General features: G+C 39.3%; 1 protein-coding gene across 6 annotated transcripts in view; it reads left to right on the top strand.

The window, feature by feature from the left end:
• Positions 1-23,649, top strand: part of LOC144594736 (septin-11) — a 70,542-nt gene that overhangs the window by 36,556 nt on the left and 10,337 nt on the right. For all 6 annotated transcript variants that reach the window (XR_013547421.1, XM_078401601.1, XM_078401582.1 and 3 more), the window contains 7 exons: positions 7,140-7,335; positions 8,284-8,470; positions 12,862-13,023; positions 13,573-13,669; positions 14,681-14,849; positions 15,633-15,765; positions 17,892-18,070. Coding sequence is in view for 5 of the 6 variants with exons in the window: in XM_078401601.1 (XP_078257727.1) it covers positions 7,140-7,335; positions 8,284-8,470; positions 12,862-13,023; positions 13,573-13,669; positions 14,681-14,849; positions 15,633-15,765; positions 17,892-18,070 (1,123 nt within the window). In the remaining variant the exon portion in view is untranslated. The remainder of the gene's footprint in view (positions 1-7,139; positions 7,336-8,283; positions 8,471-12,861; positions 13,024-13,572; positions 13,670-14,680; positions 14,850-15,632; positions 15,766-17,891; positions 18,071-23,649) is intronic.

Genomic DNA, 23,649 nt, shown 5'->3' with positions numbered 1-23,649 from the left:
TATCTGGCAGACCGATTACAAGGTTTTTTGATTTGGGTTTTTCTCATTTTGTGTAGTATTTAACAAATCCCTTTGTTTGGAAGGAAATTAAAGAACTTGTGGAGTGGTCCCAAATATAGCCCAGGCACTAAAAGCGGAGAAACAGTATGTTGCAAAGACGTCTTAACTACTGTTCCACTTAACCTTCTGTTGAAGGAGTCAGAAAACTGTAGCAATGTGTGACACGAGTGTGTAATTGCTCAGCCCTATTTGTCATAGTGTCTGCCACTGTATTGAAACTTATTTATAAACACTCAGTTTGTTAACATGTTTGTTTTTGTAACCACAAACCCACTTGGTTAGTAGTTTTCCATGCAAGTGTGGAATTCCCTTTGTGATCTGTATGCTACAAAAGGAACTATAATGACAAAGCATTTTTTGGTGCATGCATTCAATATTCATTAAGGATATGGAGTTTGGGTCCTGTCAGAAATTAATTAGATAGTTTATCTGATATTTCAAAGTTAAACTAATATGGAACAGATCACTGTTGTCTTTAGCTGTAACTTTGAATCACATCCATCCTATTAAATGACTATTGAGAATCTTGGTGTTTTTTTAATGAGAAAGTATGGTTTGTTCCTGGCGTCCCAGAGAACATTCATCACCCATCTATGGTAAAATATATACCATATATATGGGGATTATATATGCCATTAATTTGATGACATTAATTTTTACGTTTTAGGACCTTTCCATATGCATAGAGCTACTATTTCCTTTTGTGAAAATATTGCTGAGATCTTTCAAATACAGCTCAGCTTCAAACTCTTGTTCAAAATCCTGAGAACATGAAAAGTGCTAAATTACTCCATGTTTAAAACATTTCCATTGTTCTGCACAGAATTTGAGCCTTCCAACTAAAGCACAATTAAAGTTAATAAGGGTGCATTTTGGCATTGAGTACCACCTATTGATTTTACTTATTGAGTTCATCAAACTGACAAATGCAGGTAGAATACAATTAAAGCATTATTGCTATGTCTCTAGAAAAAAAAATGTTTTTGAATATTTTAAATGTAGATTTGTTTTTGTTCATTGGTGGTGCAGTGCAAGTTGAAGATCACAAAGGCTCCATGATAAAATATCTTCCCACTGCATTGACTTTCATCGTGGTCCCAGCAGTGAATGAAAAACAGCCTGAAGCCAGCCACATGATTTGCTGTGCTGTTTGTGAAGCAGTTTTAAATGTGGTGTGCAAATCAAAAAACTGGAATCTACAGCGCTGCGTTCTTTTTATTAAGACAAATTTCAGTCTAAACCAGCAATTGAAAAAATTGATAAAGAATACTTTTTTGTTTAAAAGGAAATTAAAATAAAAAGATATCATTGGCCTCAGAAACCTATTCCTGTAGCATCTGCTTAATAGTTGGTACATACTCAAGGGCAAGCAAGGTTGATTTTCCCCTCTATTTCAGAATAACCCTCTCTCTCCATATGCATTAGTTGGTTCAATCTGTGATGTATTTGTATTCATAAATCAATGCTTTGGGATGGCCTGACTGCTCTCTGTTATATTGGATGTTGTTTATACAGGATGGAAAATTCAGCCAGGATTTAAACAATCCTTGAGTGGTGTCGATGTTAAACAGCAGAACAAATGACATAAAACATGTACTTTCCAAATTTTGTACTCAGATATGATCGGTTTATTGAACTTTTTGGTTCAAGGACCTTATGGCATTGGGTTTTGGCAACTATTTTTAATTAACACAATGTATTTTTCAATAGTCATTGGTTTGAAGTCTTTATATTGGGGATAAGTGCATCTTCAGCCTTTTATAATAATAATAATAATAATTCATTTATTTTATATAGCGCCTTATCGGGTGCTCAAAGCGCTTTACAAAAACAATTAACATAAAAACAAACAGACAAACTATCCTGACGGAAAAGCGGCGAATAAACAACGCCAGCGTCCTCTCACGTCAGGGTCCGGCAGTAGACAACAAAAAGCACAGGACACACAGATACAATTTTTACACAAACAGCCATCACAGTGATTGCTCTAAGCACACCCTCACTGTGATGGAAGGCAAAGTTTTATCTCCTCCTCATTCTTCTCCCGTGGTGCCACGAGGTGATCGAGGCTCCCAACTTTTTGAAGCCCCCACCGGGCGATGGAAAGTCCCAGGGCCGAGCCGAGCAGGCCGATGAAAGTCCTGAGCCCCCACCGGGCGATGGAAAGTGCCGCGGCCGGGCCACGCAGGGTGATGAAGGGCCTGCGAGCGGGTCAATCAAACCTCGCGCTTCGGGGCGGTCGAAGCTGCTACGGCTGGAGCTCCCAAAAGCCGGTCGCCAGCCAGGGACCTGCGAGCTCCCGATGTTGCGGTCTGCAGGGCCCACGGCCGAAGCCTCCGAGATGGTAAGTCCAGGCCCTGCGACCGGAGTCTTCAAGGTCGATCCCAGCTGGAGGCCGCCGACTCCACGGTGTTAGGCCGTAGCGCGAACGGAGATACGACACGGTAAAGGTCGCATCTCCGTTGAGGAAGAGATTAGAAAAAAAGGTTTCCCCCAACCCCCCCACCACCCCCCCACATACACAGAGTTAAAAATAGAACAAAACGTACATTAAACGATGACAATAGAAAAAAAACAAAAAAAAGACAGAGAGACTGCCGGTGAGCCGCAGCTGCAGAACACAGCCACGCCCCTTGAATTGAATTTATAGCACAATATAAGTCTTGGATTTCTTATGAGGTATTTTAATTTAAACAAATATTTCTTCACATCTTTTATATGGCGTGATGGGGCATTTGGCTTCTTTCTGCTGTACAATGCAATCAGATTTAAACTCACCTTTTATCTTGGTGCCACTTTTCCACATTCATCCGATAACCCTTGATTCTTTGAATAGCTAAAAGTCTTATCGCCCTTTGTCTTGAACCTACTTAATGACTGAACCTCCACTGCCCTTTAGATTAGACGATCAAGAGTTTTACAACACTTGTGGTGAAGAAATATCTTCACATCTCTGCCTGAACCCCTTATTTAGCGACTGTGTCTTGATTATAGACATCAAGCCAGTGGAAATACTCTATTTTTGCCCTTTTCGAGTCAGTAATGATTTTGTATGTTTTAGTGAGATCACCACTGTTTCCTCTATATTTGAGATTTTAAGCTCTGTATAATCTCAGCTCGTATAATAAACCTGTCATCCAATAATCAATCTGATGAGCCTTTGTTGCCTCTTTCCCAAGTTTGTTCTCCGTTATCTAGAGAGATAGACCTGTACACTTTTTTAGGTGCATTGTCATAAGTGACTAATTATGTGACTCATGCCAAACCTCAATCCTGCCACATACCCTCACCCCAAAAATTTATTTCTGTTTATTTCTACTGTGTTTTCTATCCAGTAACTAATCCCCAATCCATGCCACCACCCCCCCCCCCCCCCCCCCCCCTTATAGCATGCACTCCTATTTTGTTTAAATGTTTTTTGGCACCTTATTGCAAGCATTTTGAGGTTTCTTTTAAGAGGTGAAGAAGGTGATCAATGAGGATAGAGCAGTAGATGTTGTCTATGTGGATTTTAGACAAGCATTTGATAAAAGTCCCTCATGGTGAGCTGATCAAGAAGATTAAAATACATGGGATCCATGGTGACGGTCATTTGGTTTCAGAACTGACTTACTCAGAGAAGACAGGGTTGTGGTGGAAGGGTGTTATTCTGCCTGGAGGTCCATGACCAGTAGAGTTCCTCATGGATCTTTGCTCTGACCTCTGCTGTTTGTGATGTATACAAATGACTTGGATATAATTGCAGAAGGGTTGGCTAGTTAGTTTGTAGACAACACCAAAATCACTGGAGTGCCAGATAGCAAGGAAGACTGTCAAAATATACACCGCAACATAGATCAGCTACAGAAACGAGTGGACAAATGGCAACTGGAGATTAATCCGAGCAGATGTGAGGTGTTGCGTTTTGGGAGGTCGAATGTAAGGGCGAAGTATATGGTTAATGGCAAGACCTTTAACAACATTGATGTACTAAGGGATCTTGGCATCCAACTCCATAGCTCCCTGAAAGTGGAATACAAGTAGTTAGGGTGGTCAAGAAGGCATGTGGTTGGTGCGTTTGCCTTTATAGGTCAGGCCATTGTGTGTAAAGTCAGGAAGTCATGATACAGCTTTATAGGACTTTGGTTAGGTTTGATTATTGTCCTGTGGTCCTGTGCAGAGTGGAGAGCCAGCAAGATTGCATTCCTGATGATCTGTTGTGGCAGTAGGTGAATTGTAGTGGGTCCAGATCCTTACTAAGGCAAGAGTTGATATGCGTCACAACCGACCTCTTAAAGCACTTCTTCACTATACGTCAGTGTCACTGATCAATAGTCATTGAGGCATGTCACCTTCATCTTCTTGGGCACCAGAATTATGAATGACCTTCGTAAGCAGTTTCCTTCATGGATTCAGCATGTTGATGCATTAGGGTTGCCTTTTAAGCATGTGCATGAATTAAACCTTCATATTTTTAACTGCTAATTGGGTTTACTCACTTTATACATAGATTAAATTACCCCTTGATTATTACCCTGTTGCAAACACTTATAATTTCTTGTTAAATATTATGCCCCGCACTACCACTACTGCTTGAGAAGCCATGTTCTGGCCTTTGCTGCTGCTTGGTTCTACCCATACTAACTCACTTGATTATTGGAACTAACAACCATCCCTCTACCATGTTTAACTTGTTTGTTAATATCAGCCTTGTTTTCCATTTTGCCGATCAGCTAAAGGTTGTATGTGGAATATTTAATTCGTAACCTTGAGTTCTCTGCATCTATTTCTCTGCAATGGCTTTTAGACCATACCCATTCATTTCTATTTTTTGCCATTAATTCACCAACATTTTTACAAAAGCTGTGCTTGTTTATAGAAACAGTGTTCATTTTTCTATTTCACACTTTTTCCTTGCTCTGACTTTAATTGCACTATTTTTGTGTGTTCTATTCTTTCCAAGTGGGTTCTAGTTATTGTGTACTATTTTGCTGCCCAGCACAATCGTTTTGATCGTTTTCTCTAGCCTTCTAAATTTCATCTCTCTAGTTTTTTGTAGTCAAGAATTGCAATCTCCCTTAATTGCATGAAGTGTGGCCGTAAAATTTTCTGAAGAGAAAAAAATGAGTGCCTTAATAATTTGTATAGTGGAGGCCTTTAATCCTGCAAATAATTAAATTTAATTTCTCTGCTTTCATATTTGGAAATGAGAGTTAACTTTTCAAGTGAATCACCTTTCATCAGAATTTTCATATTTCCAGCATTTGAAGAATATTTTTATAAGATTTCTGAAGGGTTAATTAATGGGGTTTTATTTAGCAAGTACTGACATGGTTTATAGTGTATTTCACTGGAAACAAAATTCATCTTGCCTTTATCCGATTTTACAATCCTATTTACTACATGATCATTAATTCTTTGTGGCCACATTAGTATTGGAATTTGCATAGAATACAGATCTCTTGATTCACAAAGTAAATGTAGGAATTGCCTTGCAAAAATTATAAAAGATAGATATAAATGCAGCATGGTTCCGTGATATGGAAACTGATAGTTTTTTAAAAATTGCTTGTGTCACGTCAGATCACAAGCTCTGTGTGAATACAGTAGATACATTGTCAGTGATGTGCTGACGTAGAGACTGTGAATTTCTTCACTTGTTTCTTTTGTGGGAGGAAAGAAGCCTCGATTTGTGGAGGGGTGAAGGTCTGGTAGCACATAGGTTCAAGGCCCAGTGATTGACTAGTCTTTCCCTCAGCATTTTGTATTTGTCTTAACATATTTCTGATTTATCCCATAAGAGACTGCAAATAAATTCTTGGCATGATTGAGAAAACTTTAAAATGTCATTAGGATTAAAGAGGGAGATGCTTGGGGTTTCAATTAGTTCTATTCCTATCTTTGAGATGTGAAATCACTTTAAGCAAACAACAAAATTATTTTATGCATTAACATGCTTACTATGCCATGCAAAGGGAGCTTTGGGAAATTTGACATTAATAAAATTGTTGGGCATCGTTTTTATTAATAAATGCTATCTCTTTAAACTTATTAAACAATTTTATTCCTAAGGAAAAAGGTTTAGTTTTAAAAATGGCAGTGAAGAAATGTCATGACAATAAAACAATTTCACAATATGATTATGAAAGCGATTATGAGGAAACTTCTTCCTGTCAAAAGGTTTGGTGACCCTGCTCTCAAAATGATTCATGTTTATGGCACAGGAAGAGTTCACTCACCTCATCGTTGTGGGCCAACTGCTTGCTGAACCAAGTCAAATTTAGGTTAATTGTCTGTCTTTATTCCAAATATGTGCCTAAAGGTACTGATGAATTTATCAAGCAGGGTACCAAGCAAGAGAAGAACAGTGCATGCCATTTAGCCTGAAGAAGATTAAAGAGATTAAATCGTCAGTATAAAGATGAAGACATAGTTGGGAAACTATAATTCCTGTTTAATTATGTATTGTATGTTTTTGTAATGTGTACACATCCATTTCATGCTATATTTCCCCTTTGCACTCAGAAGTTATCATTATTCAGAATTCTGCAGTAAATGGGGACAATTTGCTGAAAACACAAAAAATAACTTGAGTGAGTTAATAAAATGCAGTAAGTATATGTATTGCAGTCCAATGCAAGCTCCAGTCGTTTTCCGATTTAGAAATGCAGTAAATCACACAAGTATTCCAATTGTTCATTGGCCACTATATATTTGTTTTTAAATCCTTGAAAAGAGGAGTAAAACATATGCAGAAGTTGCCGGATGGTTCACGTGCACTTGGAAACAAATTGGAAATTGAGCTAATACACATTAAAAAATTACGAGCCATGTGTTATACCATGGTGTACTGTAAAGCAAAAGAATAAATATTGGAATGTTTGGAACTGATCCATTCAATGAAACTAATATGGCATCTGTTTCAATTTATTATGATCATCTGTTTTCAAGGGAATGGAGGCATCCATTTTCACATATGGAATACTTTCAACAAAATATTAATGTCTCTTGCTATTTCACCATTAATAGGCCCAATAAATGGAGGGATTAACTAAGAACTGTTGCATACTTACAGTGTTTTATATCTTTACATCTTTTAGGTGAAACTGGTATTGGGAAATCAACGTTAATGGACACATTGTTCAATACTAAATTTGAAAATGCACAAGCATCGCACAACGAGCCTGGTGTCCGGTTAAAATCTCGCAGTTACGAATTGCAGGAGAGCAATGTATGGCTAAAGCTGACCATTGTAGATACAGTGGGTTTTGGGGATCAGATAAACAAGGAAGACAGGTAAGAATTTTGCACATGAATAATTGTACTTGGAATGAATCCTCGGTTGTACAGTTCAGTTGTACTGATGGTAACACCTCTCCTGTACTTAATCCATGGGGCTATTCTGCAGTGAATACACATAATAAGGATCAACAGCAAAGTAGTGATCCCCAGTATTGTCAGCTCTAATGCTGCTGCTTGCTTTTTGGATGTTTGCAGTGGAATTGAGATGTTAGCAGGTGAAATGGTTGTATGTAGAATTAATGAGTCTGCCTAATCCCAATCTCTTTTTCAAAACCCCATGTCAAAGCTGCGATGTTAACGACAGTGACATATTGGAAAGTTGTTGAAATATTACATAATTGTTGGGAGAAAAAGAAGGAACTTTGGGTAATGCAATTCCAACATCGCACTCTAAAGCTTGATGTGTTTAACTAGGGAATTTAGCATCCCCAATTTGTTGACTTGTGACACAATTCATTCAGGTTTGTTCTTCGTCCCCTCACCCCCCACCCACCCCTTATTGAGGTATTAACAGGGATCACTGTCATAGAGTTTTACAGTGTGGAAACAGCTCCTTCGCCCCAACTTGCCCACACCGACCAACATGTCCCATCTACACCAGTCCCACCTACCTGCATTTGGCTCATATCCCTCTAAACCTGTCCTATCTATGTACCTGTCTAAATGTTGCGATGGTACCTGCCTCAACTACCTCCTCCAGCAGCTTGTTCCATGCACCCACCACCGTTTGTGTGAAAAAGTTATCCCTCGGGTTCCTATTAAATCTTTCACCCCTCACCTTCAACTTATATCTTCTGGTTCTCAATTCCTCTACTCTGGGCAAGACACTCTGTGTCTCTGGGTTTTTTTTAGGTGGCTCAGTTTGGCTTGGTATGTTTTTCAGGTAATTACATCTTTAAAATATTTTCCTATAGCTCTAATATACTGTGTTTTTTTACACAGCTACAAGCCTATTGTTGAATACATTGATGCACAGTTTGAAGTATACCTTCAGGAAGAATTGAAAATCAAGCGTTCGTTCTACAATTATCATGACTCCAGAATTCACACCTGCTTGTACTTCATTGCGCCCACAGGACACTCACTAAAATCTCTTGATCTTGTTACCATGAAAAAATTAGACAGCAAGGTAATTGTTTTCTTTTTATTCAAGATTGTCAAATCTCCAGATAAAATGTGGCAGTTTTTGAAAGTACCAAGAATTGTTGAAATTGCCCGTCATGTACTGGCTATGCTGACATGATCTCTTGGGTCTTGACTCCTGGTTTATTCCTGACTAAAAATATCTTGTTTATATCTTAAATATCTTAAACATTTGTACTTTAAATGTTTGATTCCTATTATGCTGTTATAACCTTAAAGTCTACTTCCTTTCAATTCATTCACATGACCTAGCCCTTGAATAAAAATAATTAAAAGTAAAACTATAAGTCCATTGCTTCAGGTGTTTATCATTAAATATCAGAAAGCGCACATTGGGTGGCACCTTGGCGTAGTGGTAGAGTTGTAGCCTTATAGCGCCAGAGACCCATGTTCGATCCTGACTACAGGTGCTGTCTGTACAGAGTTTGTACATTCTCCCTGTGACTGCGTGGGTTTTCTTCGGGTGCTCCAGTTTCCTCCTAAATTCCAAAGATGTACATACAGGTTTGTAGGTTAATTGGCTTCTATAAATTATAAATTGCCCCTAGTGTGTAGGATAGTGCGGGGTGATAGATGTCCAGCGCGAACTTGGTGGCCGAAGGGCTCGGTTCCACACTGTATCTCTAAATTAAAGGAAGACAAATTATATGATCTAATCAAAAAAACAGCCCGCTTAGATCATTTTAGTGTTAAGATCCTTAACAAATTGTACAAATATTGATCAAATATATTTTAGGGTTTCACCAACTCATTTACTCCTGATGCCATCATCCCTGTATTGGTTATCTTCCTAGATTGGTTTACCTCATACAGTTTATGACCAACTGTCTTTCTTTCACCCGCAAGCTCACTGAAATTTCTGCCCAACTCAATGAGTAATACTGTTCCCTAGTCTGGTTATATCCATATTGTAAAAGCTTTCCATGGTCCTACCCCTCCCAACATCTGTAACCCGACAGGTTTTCAAATACCTTATGCGCCCTAATACGTCATTCTGCTGACTGCAGCCTAAACCCGAGTTGTTACATTCCCTCCCGAAATAATGCTTTAGGATGTTCCTTAAAACCCTATTTCTCATTTACTTTTTGGCAACCATGCTAATACCCAGATGTCCTGAAATGCCAGTCAATCACATGCCATTTCTTTGGCCCTCGATCGTCTTTGCCAACCTCCCGCACACTTCAGCTTGAAAGGTTTACACACAAGTGAATGACAGACGGGCCACTGAAATAAAATTCTAATTCCCATTCATGACATTATATGGCCTTAGCAAGTAGTGGTAAAACATTATGGATAGGACTGTGAATAAAGGTTTGAATGTACAGAGTGCACCAAGCAGAATTTGTCATGGGGTAGTTTGCAACATTCTTTCTTACAAACGCAATCAGGAACCTGCCTCGAGTGTTAAATTTCAGTGGAGTATAATACACCAAATTATATGCCTCAGTAGAGTCACACCCATTAATCATGGATCTAGAACCACATCCTAACAGTGCAACAAGCTCTGCCAAGCCAAAGTCCAGGGATCAAGTGTGTTTATTTGGCACATTCACCGGATATGAACTAAAACAATGTCATTCTTATTTGGGCTTTAGTAGAACCACATTTCAGTAGTGTTGTAGTATTCTCGTAACTATATCCCTGTGAATCCTTATCTTTACAATTCTGTAACCGACTAGAAACATGAAAGCAGTGCCATGTTTCAAGGTACAATTGTGCAATCAAGCAAGAAATAAAATAGTCAGGAATCTGTGGAAACTGGGTTGGCACAGCTTTGAAGAGTTTTACTTGGGCTTTGTGCCAGGGGTGTTGAAAGAAGAAAAGGTTTACTCTTGCACTGTTCTTGAGGCAGGATTGGAGAACAAAGTACCATTCAGATGTGGTGTTCCTTATTGTCAAACTCAAAGGTAGAATCTGTGATGGGGAGCTGATCATTATTACATAACATAAATTAGAGTCTTCAGTAGCAAGAAAACAAAAAGTCTTTAAGGTTTCAGCACATTGTGATCCTTGGGTGATTGCATCAATCTGCTTCATTGCTGGCCTCACCAGGACCACTGGCAAGGGGGACTGCACAGACACGAGCTAAATTCAGCTGCGATGTTGGGCTCGATAACAAAATGAGGGGTGGACTGGTTTGATACCTGGCAAAACCTCTAGCTCCTTGGGGGAACAGCTGACATTTGGCACCAAGTGTCAGTAGATACTGTTCTAACTACGAGCAGCAGGTCAGATCATGCCATGCCCAGTATCTACTTTTGTGGCTTGGTGTCAACTTTTGTTGATGCTCCTGTGAAGCATGTTGAAGGTTTTGCTGTGCTGAAAATGTCATATAAATGTAAAACTGTTGAAGAATTTTACAGGTTTCATAGGATTCATAATAAGGTTCAGTGGCCCATTGAAGAATGTGGTGTTTAAGAGGTTTTTCGATATGCAGCGAATGGAGGGATATGGATCACACGCAGGCAAAAAGGATTTGTTTAATTTGGCATCATGTTCAGCTTTGGTGAAATGTCTGTTCCTGTGGCCTACGGCAATATGTTCTGTGTTCACTGTAAATTATTCCTAGAATCTCATGAGTGGTAGAATCGGGGGGAGTTACGGAAAATGTGGGGAGAATAAAATGAGATTAGTGGAGGGATAGTATAAATGGGCGATGATGGTCATCTTGGACAAATGGGCTGAACAACCTGTTTGTGTGCAGTATGAGTAGGAATGAACTGCAGATGCTGGTTTAAACCGAAGATAGACACAAAAAGCTGGAGTAACTCAGCGGGACAGGCAGCATCTCTGGAGAGAAGGAATGTGTGACGTTTCGAGTTGAGACCTTTCTTCAGAATGGTTAAGGATTAGGGAAACGAGAGATATAGGTGATGATGTAGAGAGATAAAGAACAATGAATGAAAGATATGAAAAAAAGTAATAATGATAAAAGAAAAAGGCCATTGTTAGCTATTCGGTGAAAACGAGAAGCTAGTGTGACTTGGGTGAGGGAGGGATAGAGAGAGAGGGAATGCCAGGGCTACTTGAAGTTAGAGAAATCAATATTCATACCACTGGGCTGTAAGCTTCCCAGCAAAATATGAGATGTTGTTACTCCAATTTGCGTTTAGCCTCATTCTGACAATGGAGGAGACCCAGGACAGAAAGGTCAGTGTGGGAATGGGAAGGAGAATTAAAGTGTTGAGCAACCGGGAGACCAGGTAGGTTCAGACGGACTAAGCGAAGGTGTTCTGCGAAACGATCACGTTTGGTCTACGTTTTACTTCGACTTCTCCCATTTCCTCCAAGTCCAAGGCGTAGCTATGGGCGCCCGCATGGGCCCCAGCTATGGCTGCCTCTTTGTAGGGTACGTTGAACAATCCGTGTTCCATTATTTAGAATGGAAACGATTTATCTGGATTGCTCCACTGTTTGGGCAGCCTCAAACCAGTCAGTCAGTTTCGTTCATTGTCACGTGTACCGAGCGAGGTACAGTGAAAAGCTTTTATTGTGTGCTATCCAGTCAGTTGAAAGACAATACATGATTACAGTCGAGCCATTTATCACTGTATAGATCCATTTACAGTGGATTTAAACCAAGAAACCATCCAGATGTCAATGCCAGAACTCTTGCTGCCTGTCCCGATATTCTGTCTAGAACCATACATTTCTGAGTAAAGCTTGCGTGCATTTGGAAGTACATTGGAAAGATTGCTTTATAAAGCCACATCTGGCAATCATATCATGCTTTTGTCAAGAATGGGGGAAACAGAAGGAAATAGCACATACACCAACTTTGGCTCATGTTGGAGTTCTTGGACCTTATGAATTTAGCTGGTGCTCAGTTAACAATAGCCAATTTCAAAATAAAATTTACAGTGATCAGAAAGACATTCGAGGAACATCAGAAGAATGATCCTGACCGGAAACATTGTCTATTTCCCCACACAGGTGTTGTCTAGCTTGTTGGGGTTCCTCCAGCACTTTGTTATTTGCTCCAGATTCCAGCATCTGTAGTCTTTTGCCTCTTTTTTGAGGAACTACCTGCTTTTCATCGGTGGTTGCCTCCATCAGAGGTGAGAGTTCGGTTCAAGGATAAACCTTTTTTGAGTGCATGTTCACAGCTAATAAAGAAACAGTTGAGAAAGGAAGCCATGCGATAGTGGAAGAGGCCCTTTACATACAGCTGCTTTTTCATGGATAGATTCTATTATAATGTGCTATTAACGTGCATGAGTCAGAGTACCAGAATCGTATATCTAATCAGAAATTGGTGTATTATTAATCTGGTTCTTTAACTTTGCAGCAATTTAAGTTGCATTTAAAACATGGAAAAGGGTGTTATGCAGTTGTAAGAATGTGAACAAGAGCTAGTAGATTTCTTTATTTTTGCAGGTGAATATAGTCCCGATAATTGCCAAAGCCGACACAATCTCAAAGAGCGAACTACATAAATTCAAGATCAAAATCATGAGTGAATTAGTCAGTAATGGCGTGCAGATTTACCAGTTCCCAACGGATGATGAAACTGTTGCGGAAATCAATTCAACAATGAATGTAGGTTGTAATTACTTTAATAGAATATTTTTTGCTTCCAGCATTTTAAAGTTTTTGACTTTATAGGAGCCATAACTTTTGCACCTAATATAATCTGAAGAAATTGTTGGCTATATTTTACTCTTCTGCAACTTACATCTTTGCCTGTTTGACTTGTCAGTTTTAATTTAGTCTGTCATGACACAATCTGGTGATATCTCTTCATTACCAAAACCTGAGGGCATATATAATTTCAATAACTTGGGTGTAGTTGTCTGGTTGAGATGAACTTTAATAACTATATTTCTTTATCTATTCTCTAAATAACTTTGTGATTGTAATTGTTAAGTATCTCTAAGGATTCATTTATAAATTTTACACATCAGAATCGGGCATTGTGGTATTTTTCTGGATTATATTTTTCCAAAACCATTTCTTCTGCTTGAAAATAACCCCGTTTCAAAGAAAATATATCCACATCAAGGGCAATGACAGTGGAGTGTGTTTCTGTCATTCGTTCCCTCGTAAGAGGATTTGGGAAGAACTTACTTCCGTTTTTGTTCTCTGCAGGGTCATCTTCCATTTGCTGTCGTTGGCAGCACTGAAGAAATTAAGATTGGAAATAAAATGGCGAAAGCTCGACAATATCCTTGGGGAATTGTACAGGGTACGTCTGATGAGGAAGATGCATTTTTCATTTGTCTAGCCTTTGCTTTCATTTCATTAACAGGAGGAGTGACAATTGCAAAATTGAGTAATTTTCTTTGTAGGACTTGCATCAAAGTGAACTCTTGCTATCATCTTTAACGTTCTTTTATTATTGGTAATCAGGTGAATACTTTAGAAGATGCATTTGATCTGTTTAAATAGAATTAACACCCTTTTTTACTGTTAGAAATAAACACGTTTTTGGATCCAATGGAATGGGTTTGTTGGAGCATCACGCACCTTTCAAGTCTGACATTAAGTTCAAGTGCAGCAGGTGTAAAGTTGACATAACCATCTGCACGCTCCCTTTTCAAATGCGTCCCATGAAAATTAAAACAAAAAATTTGCGGATGCTAGAAATCTGAAAATAAAAAAGAAAATGTCAGAAACTGCTGGTCAGACAACATTCGTTGCAAGATAAAGAGCTAAAATTTGGCATCTTGCTGGGTATCTTTTGAGTGTCATCCGTTCTTAAATCATGCATCATCCTGTCTTGGAAGTAATGACAATAAACATCTTTGTTGCTGCGTCTAAAACTTCAAACTCCCTGCTCCACAACACTTGGGGTATGAACACCAGGACTGCAAATGGTTTGAGGTGGTGGCTCTGCACTGCCACCTTAAGGACAGTAAGGGATAGGTAGTTAGTGACATCCAATTGTGTAAAAGGATTAATATATTAAAATAAAAAATTCATTTGAGATTGGATTCCCAACCGTTACATGTAAACTATCTTTTAAAAATCTGTAATGCTTACTCTGTCTTTCATAAAGTTGGTGGACCAGTACTGGATTTTGACATTTAATGTCAAATATAGTTTCTCACTGTCTAGGCGTCACTGATTTATGAAAACGCGATGGAACATTGATATGCTTCAGAAATTGTTGTACGGGAACAGTTGCTGCCAAAATAAAGTCTTATGTTCTTTCTTTTGGTTCTTTTTTGGGGAAATATAAATAACTAATTTGCAGTGGAAAACGAAAACCACTGTGACTTTGTGAAGCTTCGTGAAATGTTGATTCGTGTAAATATGGAGGATCTGAGGGAGCAGACACATACTCGTCATTATGAACTGTACAGACGATGTAAGCTGGAGGAAATGGGATTTAAGGACACCGACCCTGACAACAAACCATTCAGGTACAAAACTGGTCTATCAAATTGTTGAGGTTTGGTAGTTCGAGCATGAGATCATGTGGCATAATAGCAAGACATTTGGTTATAGTTGTTAGTATGGACACATTGTAGTTTATACAAATAGACAGTGAACTAGAATAATCAGAATAAGAGCTTTATACAATTGTTGATTCCTGTTTAAAGGGTGAATTTTAAAAGTTGTAATTCTCGTGAAGAATATTATGCAGGACTGTCCATTTAATATAATAACAAGAAAAGTCCCTGCTGAATCATGGCATGACATACAAGGTAGTACCTCACCTCCAGAACCCTTGTATAGGAGAATGTACTATTTGATTCAACCTTGTGTATGTTCATGGTTGTGTGTAGCACATGTTTTACATACTGGATTACATTCATAATAAAGTTGTCAATTAAAGTTTTTTTTTACCTTGGAGATGTGGGGCACAGTGTTTCTATTTTTAGTAAATTCAAATCTGTTTTTTGGTTAGATAATTGAATACAATCCAACATCTTTTGCTAATATGCTTTATGCATCTGCAGTCCATCTGATTATTTCATTAAACTGCATTTTTGTACTTGTTATTTTTAAAACTGTGGAATGTATTAAATTTAGTTACCGAGGCTGTTCGTTTTCATGATGGACAATCGTTATGTTTTAATTCCCAAATATGGGATGAGTCAGGTAAAACAACCTTGTAGATTTTTTTGAATGAAGAACATGGATGCATGTATGGTGTGGAATTGAAATTGCGTCCCTTTTAATTTCCTGTATTTGTGCTGTAGTCTGCAGGAGACCTACGAGGCAAAGCGAAATGAATTCTTAACTGAGCTGCAGAAAAAGGAGGAAGAGATGAGACAAATGTTCGTCATGAGGGTAAAAGAAAAGGAGTCTGAGCTGAAGGTGGCTGAAAAAGAGGTATAACTACCTGCTGAATTCCATGTTAACACAGTCACACAGTATGAACACAAGCCATTCAGTCTGCATCAAATGAGCCATTCACACTAATCCTACTCTAATCTCAGATTATTCTCCCATTATCTGTATCACCTCTCCCAGATTCTGCTATTCACCTTCACATTTGGAGCAATTTGCAATGGCTACCTACATGGCTTTAGGGGTGGCACAGCGGTAGAGTTGCTGCTATACAGTGTCGGAGACCTGGGTTCGATCCTGAATACAGGTGTTGCCCTGACGGAGTTTGTACCTCCTCCCCCTGACTACGAATTTAAAAGGGTGAGAGGGGATCTTGTATAAACATATAAAATTCTTAAGGGATTGGACAGACTAGATGCAGGAAAAATGTGCCCCATGTTGGGGGAGTCCAGAACCAGGGATCACAGCTAAGAACAAGGGGTAGGCCATTTACGACTGAGGTGAGGAAAAATGTTTCCACCCAGAGAGTTGTAAATCTGTGGAATTCTCTGCCACAGAAGGCAGTGGAGGCCAATTCACTGGATGTTTTCAAGAGAGTTAGATTTAGCTCTTGGGGCTAAAGGAATCAAAGGATATGGGAAAAAGGCAGGGACAGGGTACTGATTTTGGATGATCAGTCATGATCATATTGAATGGCAGTGCTGGCTCAAAGGATAGAATGGCCTAATCCTGCACCTATTTTTAATGTTTATATGTTTACGTGAGTTTTCCCTAGGTGCCCTCCCACACTCCAAAGACTTACAGGTTTGTAGATTAATTGGCTTTGGTAAAGGTTGTAAACTGTCCCTGGTGGGCGCAGAATCGGTGGGCTAAAAGGCCTGTTATCGCACTGTATCGCTAAACTAAACTAAAAATGTGTGAGGAAAACATTTGAGGAAGTGCACATGGTCACAGAGCAGACTGCACATGGGCAGCACTGGAAGATGGGATTGTTGTTGTGAGGCAGTAGCTCCACAAACTGCACCACTCTGCTACCCCAGTGGTGTTTATTGCAGGTTTTGTAGTACAGGCTTGAATCTGCAATTTTTTCTAAAGGAAATAATAATGAGAATAAAGTGGAAAAAAACAAGGGCTATTTTCCTCATTGGCTGACAGTGTAGTTGAAAAACACTGAGCAGTCGGATGTTTGGCTGGGCAATGAGCAACCTGTTCAGTAAAAGTCTGAATTTACTCTTCAGAGTCTGAACTTATGACTAAAATTACAGCAACTTTCCAATGAGAGTAAGAAAGCTTCTCCAGAAATCTGTAGTGAGTTGAGCCAACAATACACGTGGAACTGAGCCGTGAAGTCTCTAGGATTGAGAAATTACCAAGTCATCTTCACTTGGCCGACAATGGTGCTGCCGCTGCATTGCCATTTTTCCTGCCAGGAAATCTAATTGTTGGTCTTTAATGATGTTAAAACTAAGAGATGCAGCTAAAGGCACAGTTGAAGACCAGTGGTTCAGAGAGCAGAGATGGTACACAATAGATGTCTGGAATATGCTGCCAGGGATGGTGGAGGAAGCAGATGCAAAAGTGGCACTTGGGAACTTTTAAAAAGCTACATGGATATGCCAGGGCCTGGAAGGATATGGAGCACATGCAGGCAGAGGAGATTAATTTAAGTACGCATCATATTCGGCATATACGTCATGGGCCGAAGGGCTTGTTCCTCAGCTGGAGAGTCATATTGTTATGCAGCATGGAAACAGGCCCAACTTGTGATGTTTACTTTGGAATATATCTGTGGGGATTGCTAAATGGAATTTTAAACATAGGTAGCTACTAGCACTGGAATTTTCATTACTGGGTTACAGACAACAAATATCAACTGTAGAGTGCAGGTATCTAAACACGTCACCATCGTTTGCATGAAATACATCCGTGAGGAAAATGTTTCTATTTTTACTTCTGGACTGTTGCATGTGCATTTCCTGCAGCTGGTTTTGTAGCCCCACCGGAGACCTGCCCGTCACAAGACAAACTGAGTTGTTTACATTATTTCACATTTGGTCTCAATCCATTTCTTGTTTATGCCTTGTGGTGACTTCCTTAAAGATTTTCATTTTCCTGTATGCCTGAGACAGATATACATTTGAACCTTGCGATTTAATTACTGTCCACAGCTTCATGCAAAATTTGATTACCTGAAGAAGACTCATCAGGATGAGAAGAAGAAACTCGAGGATAAGAAGAAGGAGCTGGAGGATGAAATGAATGCTTTCAACAAAAGGAAAGCAGCAACTCAATGGCTTCAATCACAGGCTCAGCAATCTTCCCAGACAAGCAAAAAGGACAAGAAAAAGTATGTCAATTTTCAATGTATTTATGAACTTTTCTGTTTTCATATTGCTGCAAAGGTCTCCTGAACTGACTTAAAAACTCGAGGAAGTGTGGGGTGAGGGGGAAGGTGGAGGTGAAAGCAAAGCACAGAAGCTATCGAGTGGTTAACAACAGTAATATTTACTCGTGAGAGAATTGTGATAACCCTTTTCCCTCCAGTAATTATGTCTTTTGATTATACTTCGTTTTATGAGAAGAGGCCAAACTACCCAAGTATGATGTGTAAGAAGGAACTTCAGATGCTGGTTTAAACTGAAGATAGACACAAAAAGCTGGAGTAACTCAGCGGGACAGGCAGCATCTCTGGAGAGAAGGAATGGGTGATGTTTCGGGTCTTAAGAAGGGTCTCAACCTGAAACGTCACCCATTCTTTCTCTCCAGAGATGCTGCCTGTCCCGCTGAGTTACTCCAGCTTTTTGTGTGTACCCAAGTATGATAATGTTTGCAAGAATAAAGTTCATTTCTAAATTGTAAATATTCAACATATTAACAAGAGCTGGAGAGAAAGCGAAGTTATTGCAGAAATTGAATTATGTTATGTTTTCTTCGAACATTCTAAATAACTGAAAATTAAGTTTGAATGTTTTGCCTTGAAAGAAATAGTGGAATTAATTACATTTTACTCCATACATTTGTGTGCTTGAAATGTACGAATGCTGGTTTTGTGGCATTTGTAGACCTGGTCTGCACAGTCTCTCTGGAGCAGAAGAGTGTTTTCAGGAAATTATTACAATTTATGATATTAGTACTGCCATCATCAAATTCTTTCTGCAGTTGGCTATAAAAAATATATATAAAATATATATATGTGTAAAATATAAGGAAGTTGTATAAATGCCTTCTGGAAATTATCTAGGTGTAATGAATGACTTTCTCAGTATGTTCATGATCAAGTTTCTAGATACAAGGCAGGAACTATTTGAATTCCAATAAAACAAGGCTCTGTTTTTGTGCGACAGTGCAAGTTCATTTCTGGCAAATTAGCATCCATTTACAACCTTCAAAATTCATCCATAAAATAGAGGTGGTCCTCTGTTGACCGTTTTATTTCGTTGAATAAAATTGGACCATGCTCATCTGCTCCGCCCATTCTGTTGCAATGAGCACATTTGTTTGGGTCCGCAGAATCATAGAAATCAAGTTCCAGGCTTTGCGACCCTGCACCCACAAGGCAAAGGCATCTACAAATGGTAACTAGGCCCAGGTAGTAGATCCTGATGTTTTGCACCCAGGCCATGCTGATGATCTTTCGACTTGGATCTATTTTTGCCAAAAACCCTTTGGGATTATCTTGTCCCTGATGATTGATGGCATTTTAACACAATTTAAGTAATCCAAAGATTCTCCATGGAATTACAGGCTACCAAGCTGCTCAATATTTGACCCAGAATTTTTACCATTTATAAACACAAAAACGTAGTCTAGTAAATAGAGCAGATGTTGGGGAGTAAGGAGCCACAACACCACTGAGATGGTGCAAAATTACTTGATCTTCAAAATCATTGTCCCTTCCTGAATTGGATAATGAATTTACCATCTGTTGTACTGCTGAATTTGTTTTAAAAAATAAAATTATTTGGCTCAATTTTATTAGAAAACTTTAGTTTCATTTTTATCTGGTCCCCCTTCCCTGTGTGGACCATATGTTTAAAGTTGACATATGAATGAAAGCCACCCGGGCACACACATTGAGGACCTTATAGTTTGTATTTCCTCTTCGCGTTGACTGAATCGATATGGCCTGTGTTTTGAAGTCTTGGAGGAACTGGATGAGCATCAGGCTACAGTTATTGCCCCGTGCCACCAAAATACTATTTACAGGAGTGATCTTGGTTGTCTTGCCATTTGAATCGGTAGCTTACTATACACAAACCTGTACCAGGTTCCTACATTTCCACTTCTGCCGCTTGATGGCTTACTGCATCCCCAAGTATGGCAGAGAGTGTCACAAATCCAAGGGTGTAGTTGTTCAATCCATTAGAGCTCTTCAGTCATAAGGACACGCCTAGTGTAGAACTAAAGCATATATATGATATCAGCTGAAGACTGGATTGGACTTGGCATTCCATTACTGTTGGTACTCCGTATCCTGTGAGATTACATGCCAGGCTGAAACATCTTTGGAAGAGGACTGGAACAGGTTTTGGGAGGGCGATGAATATGTATGTGTGAATATTTTGTTCTGTGTGTTCCTCAAAAGAGGTAAACAACTGAGGTAGCAAAATTATCTTATTAATTTCTCTGTTATTATTCCGGTTCTCAGATTAAGCCCAGTGAAAAGAAACAGTTCAGCAATTCTGTTTTGTCTGCAATCAGAATCCTCTCCCGTCTAATGTGTTGTTAAATGCCTGACTGACTGTTCCTTGAAGAGTCTGCCTTTGATAAACGTTATCTAAATTCTCTTTGGACTGGAGTTTTTACTGTGCATGTTACAGGAGAGGTTTCTTTGTGATCATTCTGATAGGCTGATGTATTCCCTGTGTGTTTGATCTTCGTTTTCTGCGGATCTTTAAATTCTTTTGAAGATTATAGTTGTTATCTTTGGACTTGTTTTGAATTTATACAGAAAATAAGGTTGTCAAATGCAGGTTTTTGAGAGGTACTGGAGTTCAGATTTGATTCTAAAACAAATTCTTTAACTGTACAGAATGAAATTGATTTCAATACAATGCTCAAAATAAGTAATACTCCAGTAGGGTCAGAAGGAAAATTTGAAAAAGATTGGCAAAAGAAAATGAGAGCAAGCAGGGCAGATGACGAGCTCCAAGTGTAACATTTTAAAAATTAACAAAGAGTCTTAGAGCCATTCAGCACGGAAACAGGCCCTTCGGCCCACATTGTCCACACCGTCCAGGTAACATCCTTGTGTCTGGAGATGGGTCCCAACCCGAAACATGACCTACGCACAGAGATGCTGCCTGATCCGTTGAGTTACTTCAGCACATTTTTCTAAACCAGCATTTGCAGTTTATTGTTTCATCATCCTGATGAATCTCTTCTGCACCCTTTCCAACCAATGACATCCTTCCTACAATTGGCTGACCAGAACTGCACACAGTCCTCCCAAGTGTCATCTCATGTACTATTTAGCAGTAGATAAAGAACATTAATCCAAATACAGAGGCTGTGCTGAATTGTTTTGGAAATCCAAATTTGCTTGTCTTGCTGATACAGGTACACCACGAATTTTCCGGTAACGTCACCTTTAATCCGGACAAATTTTTGAGAGCATTGCGGGTGGTGCATGCTCTTTTAGGATGTGTCCTGAAAGACTGGTTACTACTTTGTTAATTGTTAATTCTTTATTTATTTATGGTTCATGGTGCTTTAGAGACACGGGAGGGGTATAATTAGTGGGTCAGAAGTGTATTGTTGAATTATTATTAGGTGATCTCTGTTGGTTTGGCAAAATGGATAATCTGGCAAGGCTCTGGGACCAAGGGTTTGGTGAAAATTGATGGGAGTCTGTAGTCTTTGAGAAGGAAGGATGTCCTTGTATTGGTGCAGTTTTTGGGAATGTTTTTGCCAAGAATAGGAGTAAATATTTAGATGTTGGATGATGGCAATGTTAATGGTTGTGTTGAAAGTTTTAAATTGTGTAAGAAAATGTTTGTGATAAAGTACAAAATATTCCGATATTTAAAAACATATTGACTATTGCTGAACAGGAACTAATTTGTTTTTGAATTTGAATTATATCAGTAATTACCAAAAACGGTCAACTGCATTGCATGGCACCAAAAGGATTTTCATTTTCCACTGAAATTATTAAATGTTGAAGTGTTGTTCACATCTTCTGTAGGAGAATGTAATGTGATTTTTGAAGGACTTTGGTGTTTACAAGAAATCTGGAATATGTTAGGGCAGGAAGATCATTAACTTGAATTTTGTGGGTGCAGGTAAGTTTATAGGTGGAGTCATTAAGACAAAATGAATAATCTGTGGACTTTCCATTCTCGAAGCATTTCTTGTTGATTTGGCTGCACAATGCAACCCATTCACAGAGTTCACACAAGGGAAAAGTGATGGGGATAAATTATATTTCCTCTCATTGGTAGAGTGGGTTAACAGTGCACAAAGAATGGTGTGTAGCAACCGTATTAGCTATGTATCATTAACAAGACTGAGTTGCCACAGTATTATTTTTTGTGAGTTAAACAATCACAATTTTGTTTGCTGTTTGAGACATTTCACTGTTCACCTGTAATTTAGCATGGCAGTGAAGATTGATAGAATAGTGTGGCTTGCACTGCAATGAAGGAGCAAATCGTTTAAGTGCAATGTGCAGCATGTTTTCATCTGTGTATATCTCACAACATGTTCATATCGATCATAGAAAAATAGGTGCAGGAGTAGGCCCTTTGAGCCAGCACCAACATTCAATATGATCATGGTTGATCATCTAAAATCAGTACCCCGTTCCCGCTTTTTCCCCAAATCCCTTGATTCCTTTAGCCTTAAGAGCTAGATTTAACTCTCTCTTGAAAACATCCAATGAATTGGCCTCCACTGCCTTCTGTGGCAGAGAATTCCACAGATTCACAACTCTCTGGGTGAAGAAGTTTTTCCTCGTCTCAGTCCTAAATGGCCTACAACCTTATTCTTAAATTGTGACCCCTGGTTCTGGACTCCCCCACCACCGGGAACATTTTTCCTGCGTCTACCCTGTCCAATCCTCTAAGTATTTTATATATTTCTATAAGATCCCCTCTCATCCTTCTAAATTCCAGCGAATACAAAGCCCAGTCGACCCATTTTTTCATCATTCTTCAGTCCCGCCATCCCGGGAATTAACCTGGTGAACCTACGCTGCACTCCCTCAATAGTAATAATGTCCTTCCTCAAATTAGGAGACTAAAGCTGCACACAATACTCCAGGTGCAGTCTCACCAGGGCCCTGTACAACTGCAGTAGGACCTCCTTGGTCCTAAACTCAAATCCTCTCACTATGAAGCCAACATGCCATTTGCTTTCTTCACTGCCTGCTGTACCTGCATGCCTACTTTCAATGACTGAAGTACAAGCACACCCAGGTCTCGTTACACCACCCCTTCTCCTAATCTGACACCATTCAGATAATAATCTGCCTTCCTGTTCTTGCCACCAAATTGGATAACTTCACATTTATCCACATTATACTGCATCTGCTATGTTTCTGCCCACTCACCCAATCTATCCGTCACCCTGCAGCCTCATAGCATCCTCCTCGCAGCTCACCTTGCCACCCAGCTTTGTGTCATCTGCAAACTTAGAGATGATACATTTAATTACCTTGTCTAAATCGTTAATATATATTGTAAACGACTGGGGTCCCAGCACCGAGCCTTGCGGCACCCAAGGCACCTCACTGCCTGCCATTCTGAAAAGGACCCATTAATTGCTGGAATCTTCTGGAATTTTTTGAGGATGTGACAAGTAAAATGGTTGAAGGAGAGCCAGTGAATGTAGTGTATCTAGACTTTCAGAAATCTTTTAAGGACCCTCATGGGAGATTAGTGAGCAAAATTTGAGCACATGGTATTGGGGGTAGGGTATTGACAT

The sequence above is a fragment of the Rhinoraja longicauda genome, chromosome 1, assembly GCF_053455715.1.
Source record: "Rhinoraja longicauda isolate Sanriku21f chromosome 1, sRhiLon1.1, whole genome shotgun sequence".
NCBI classification, from domain to species: domain Eukaryota; kingdom Metazoa; phylum Chordata; class Chondrichthyes; order Rajiformes; family Arhynchobatidae; genus Rhinoraja; species Rhinoraja longicauda.
Note: the sequence above shows the minus strand (reverse complement) of the source record. Positions and strands in the feature narration are given on the sequence as shown.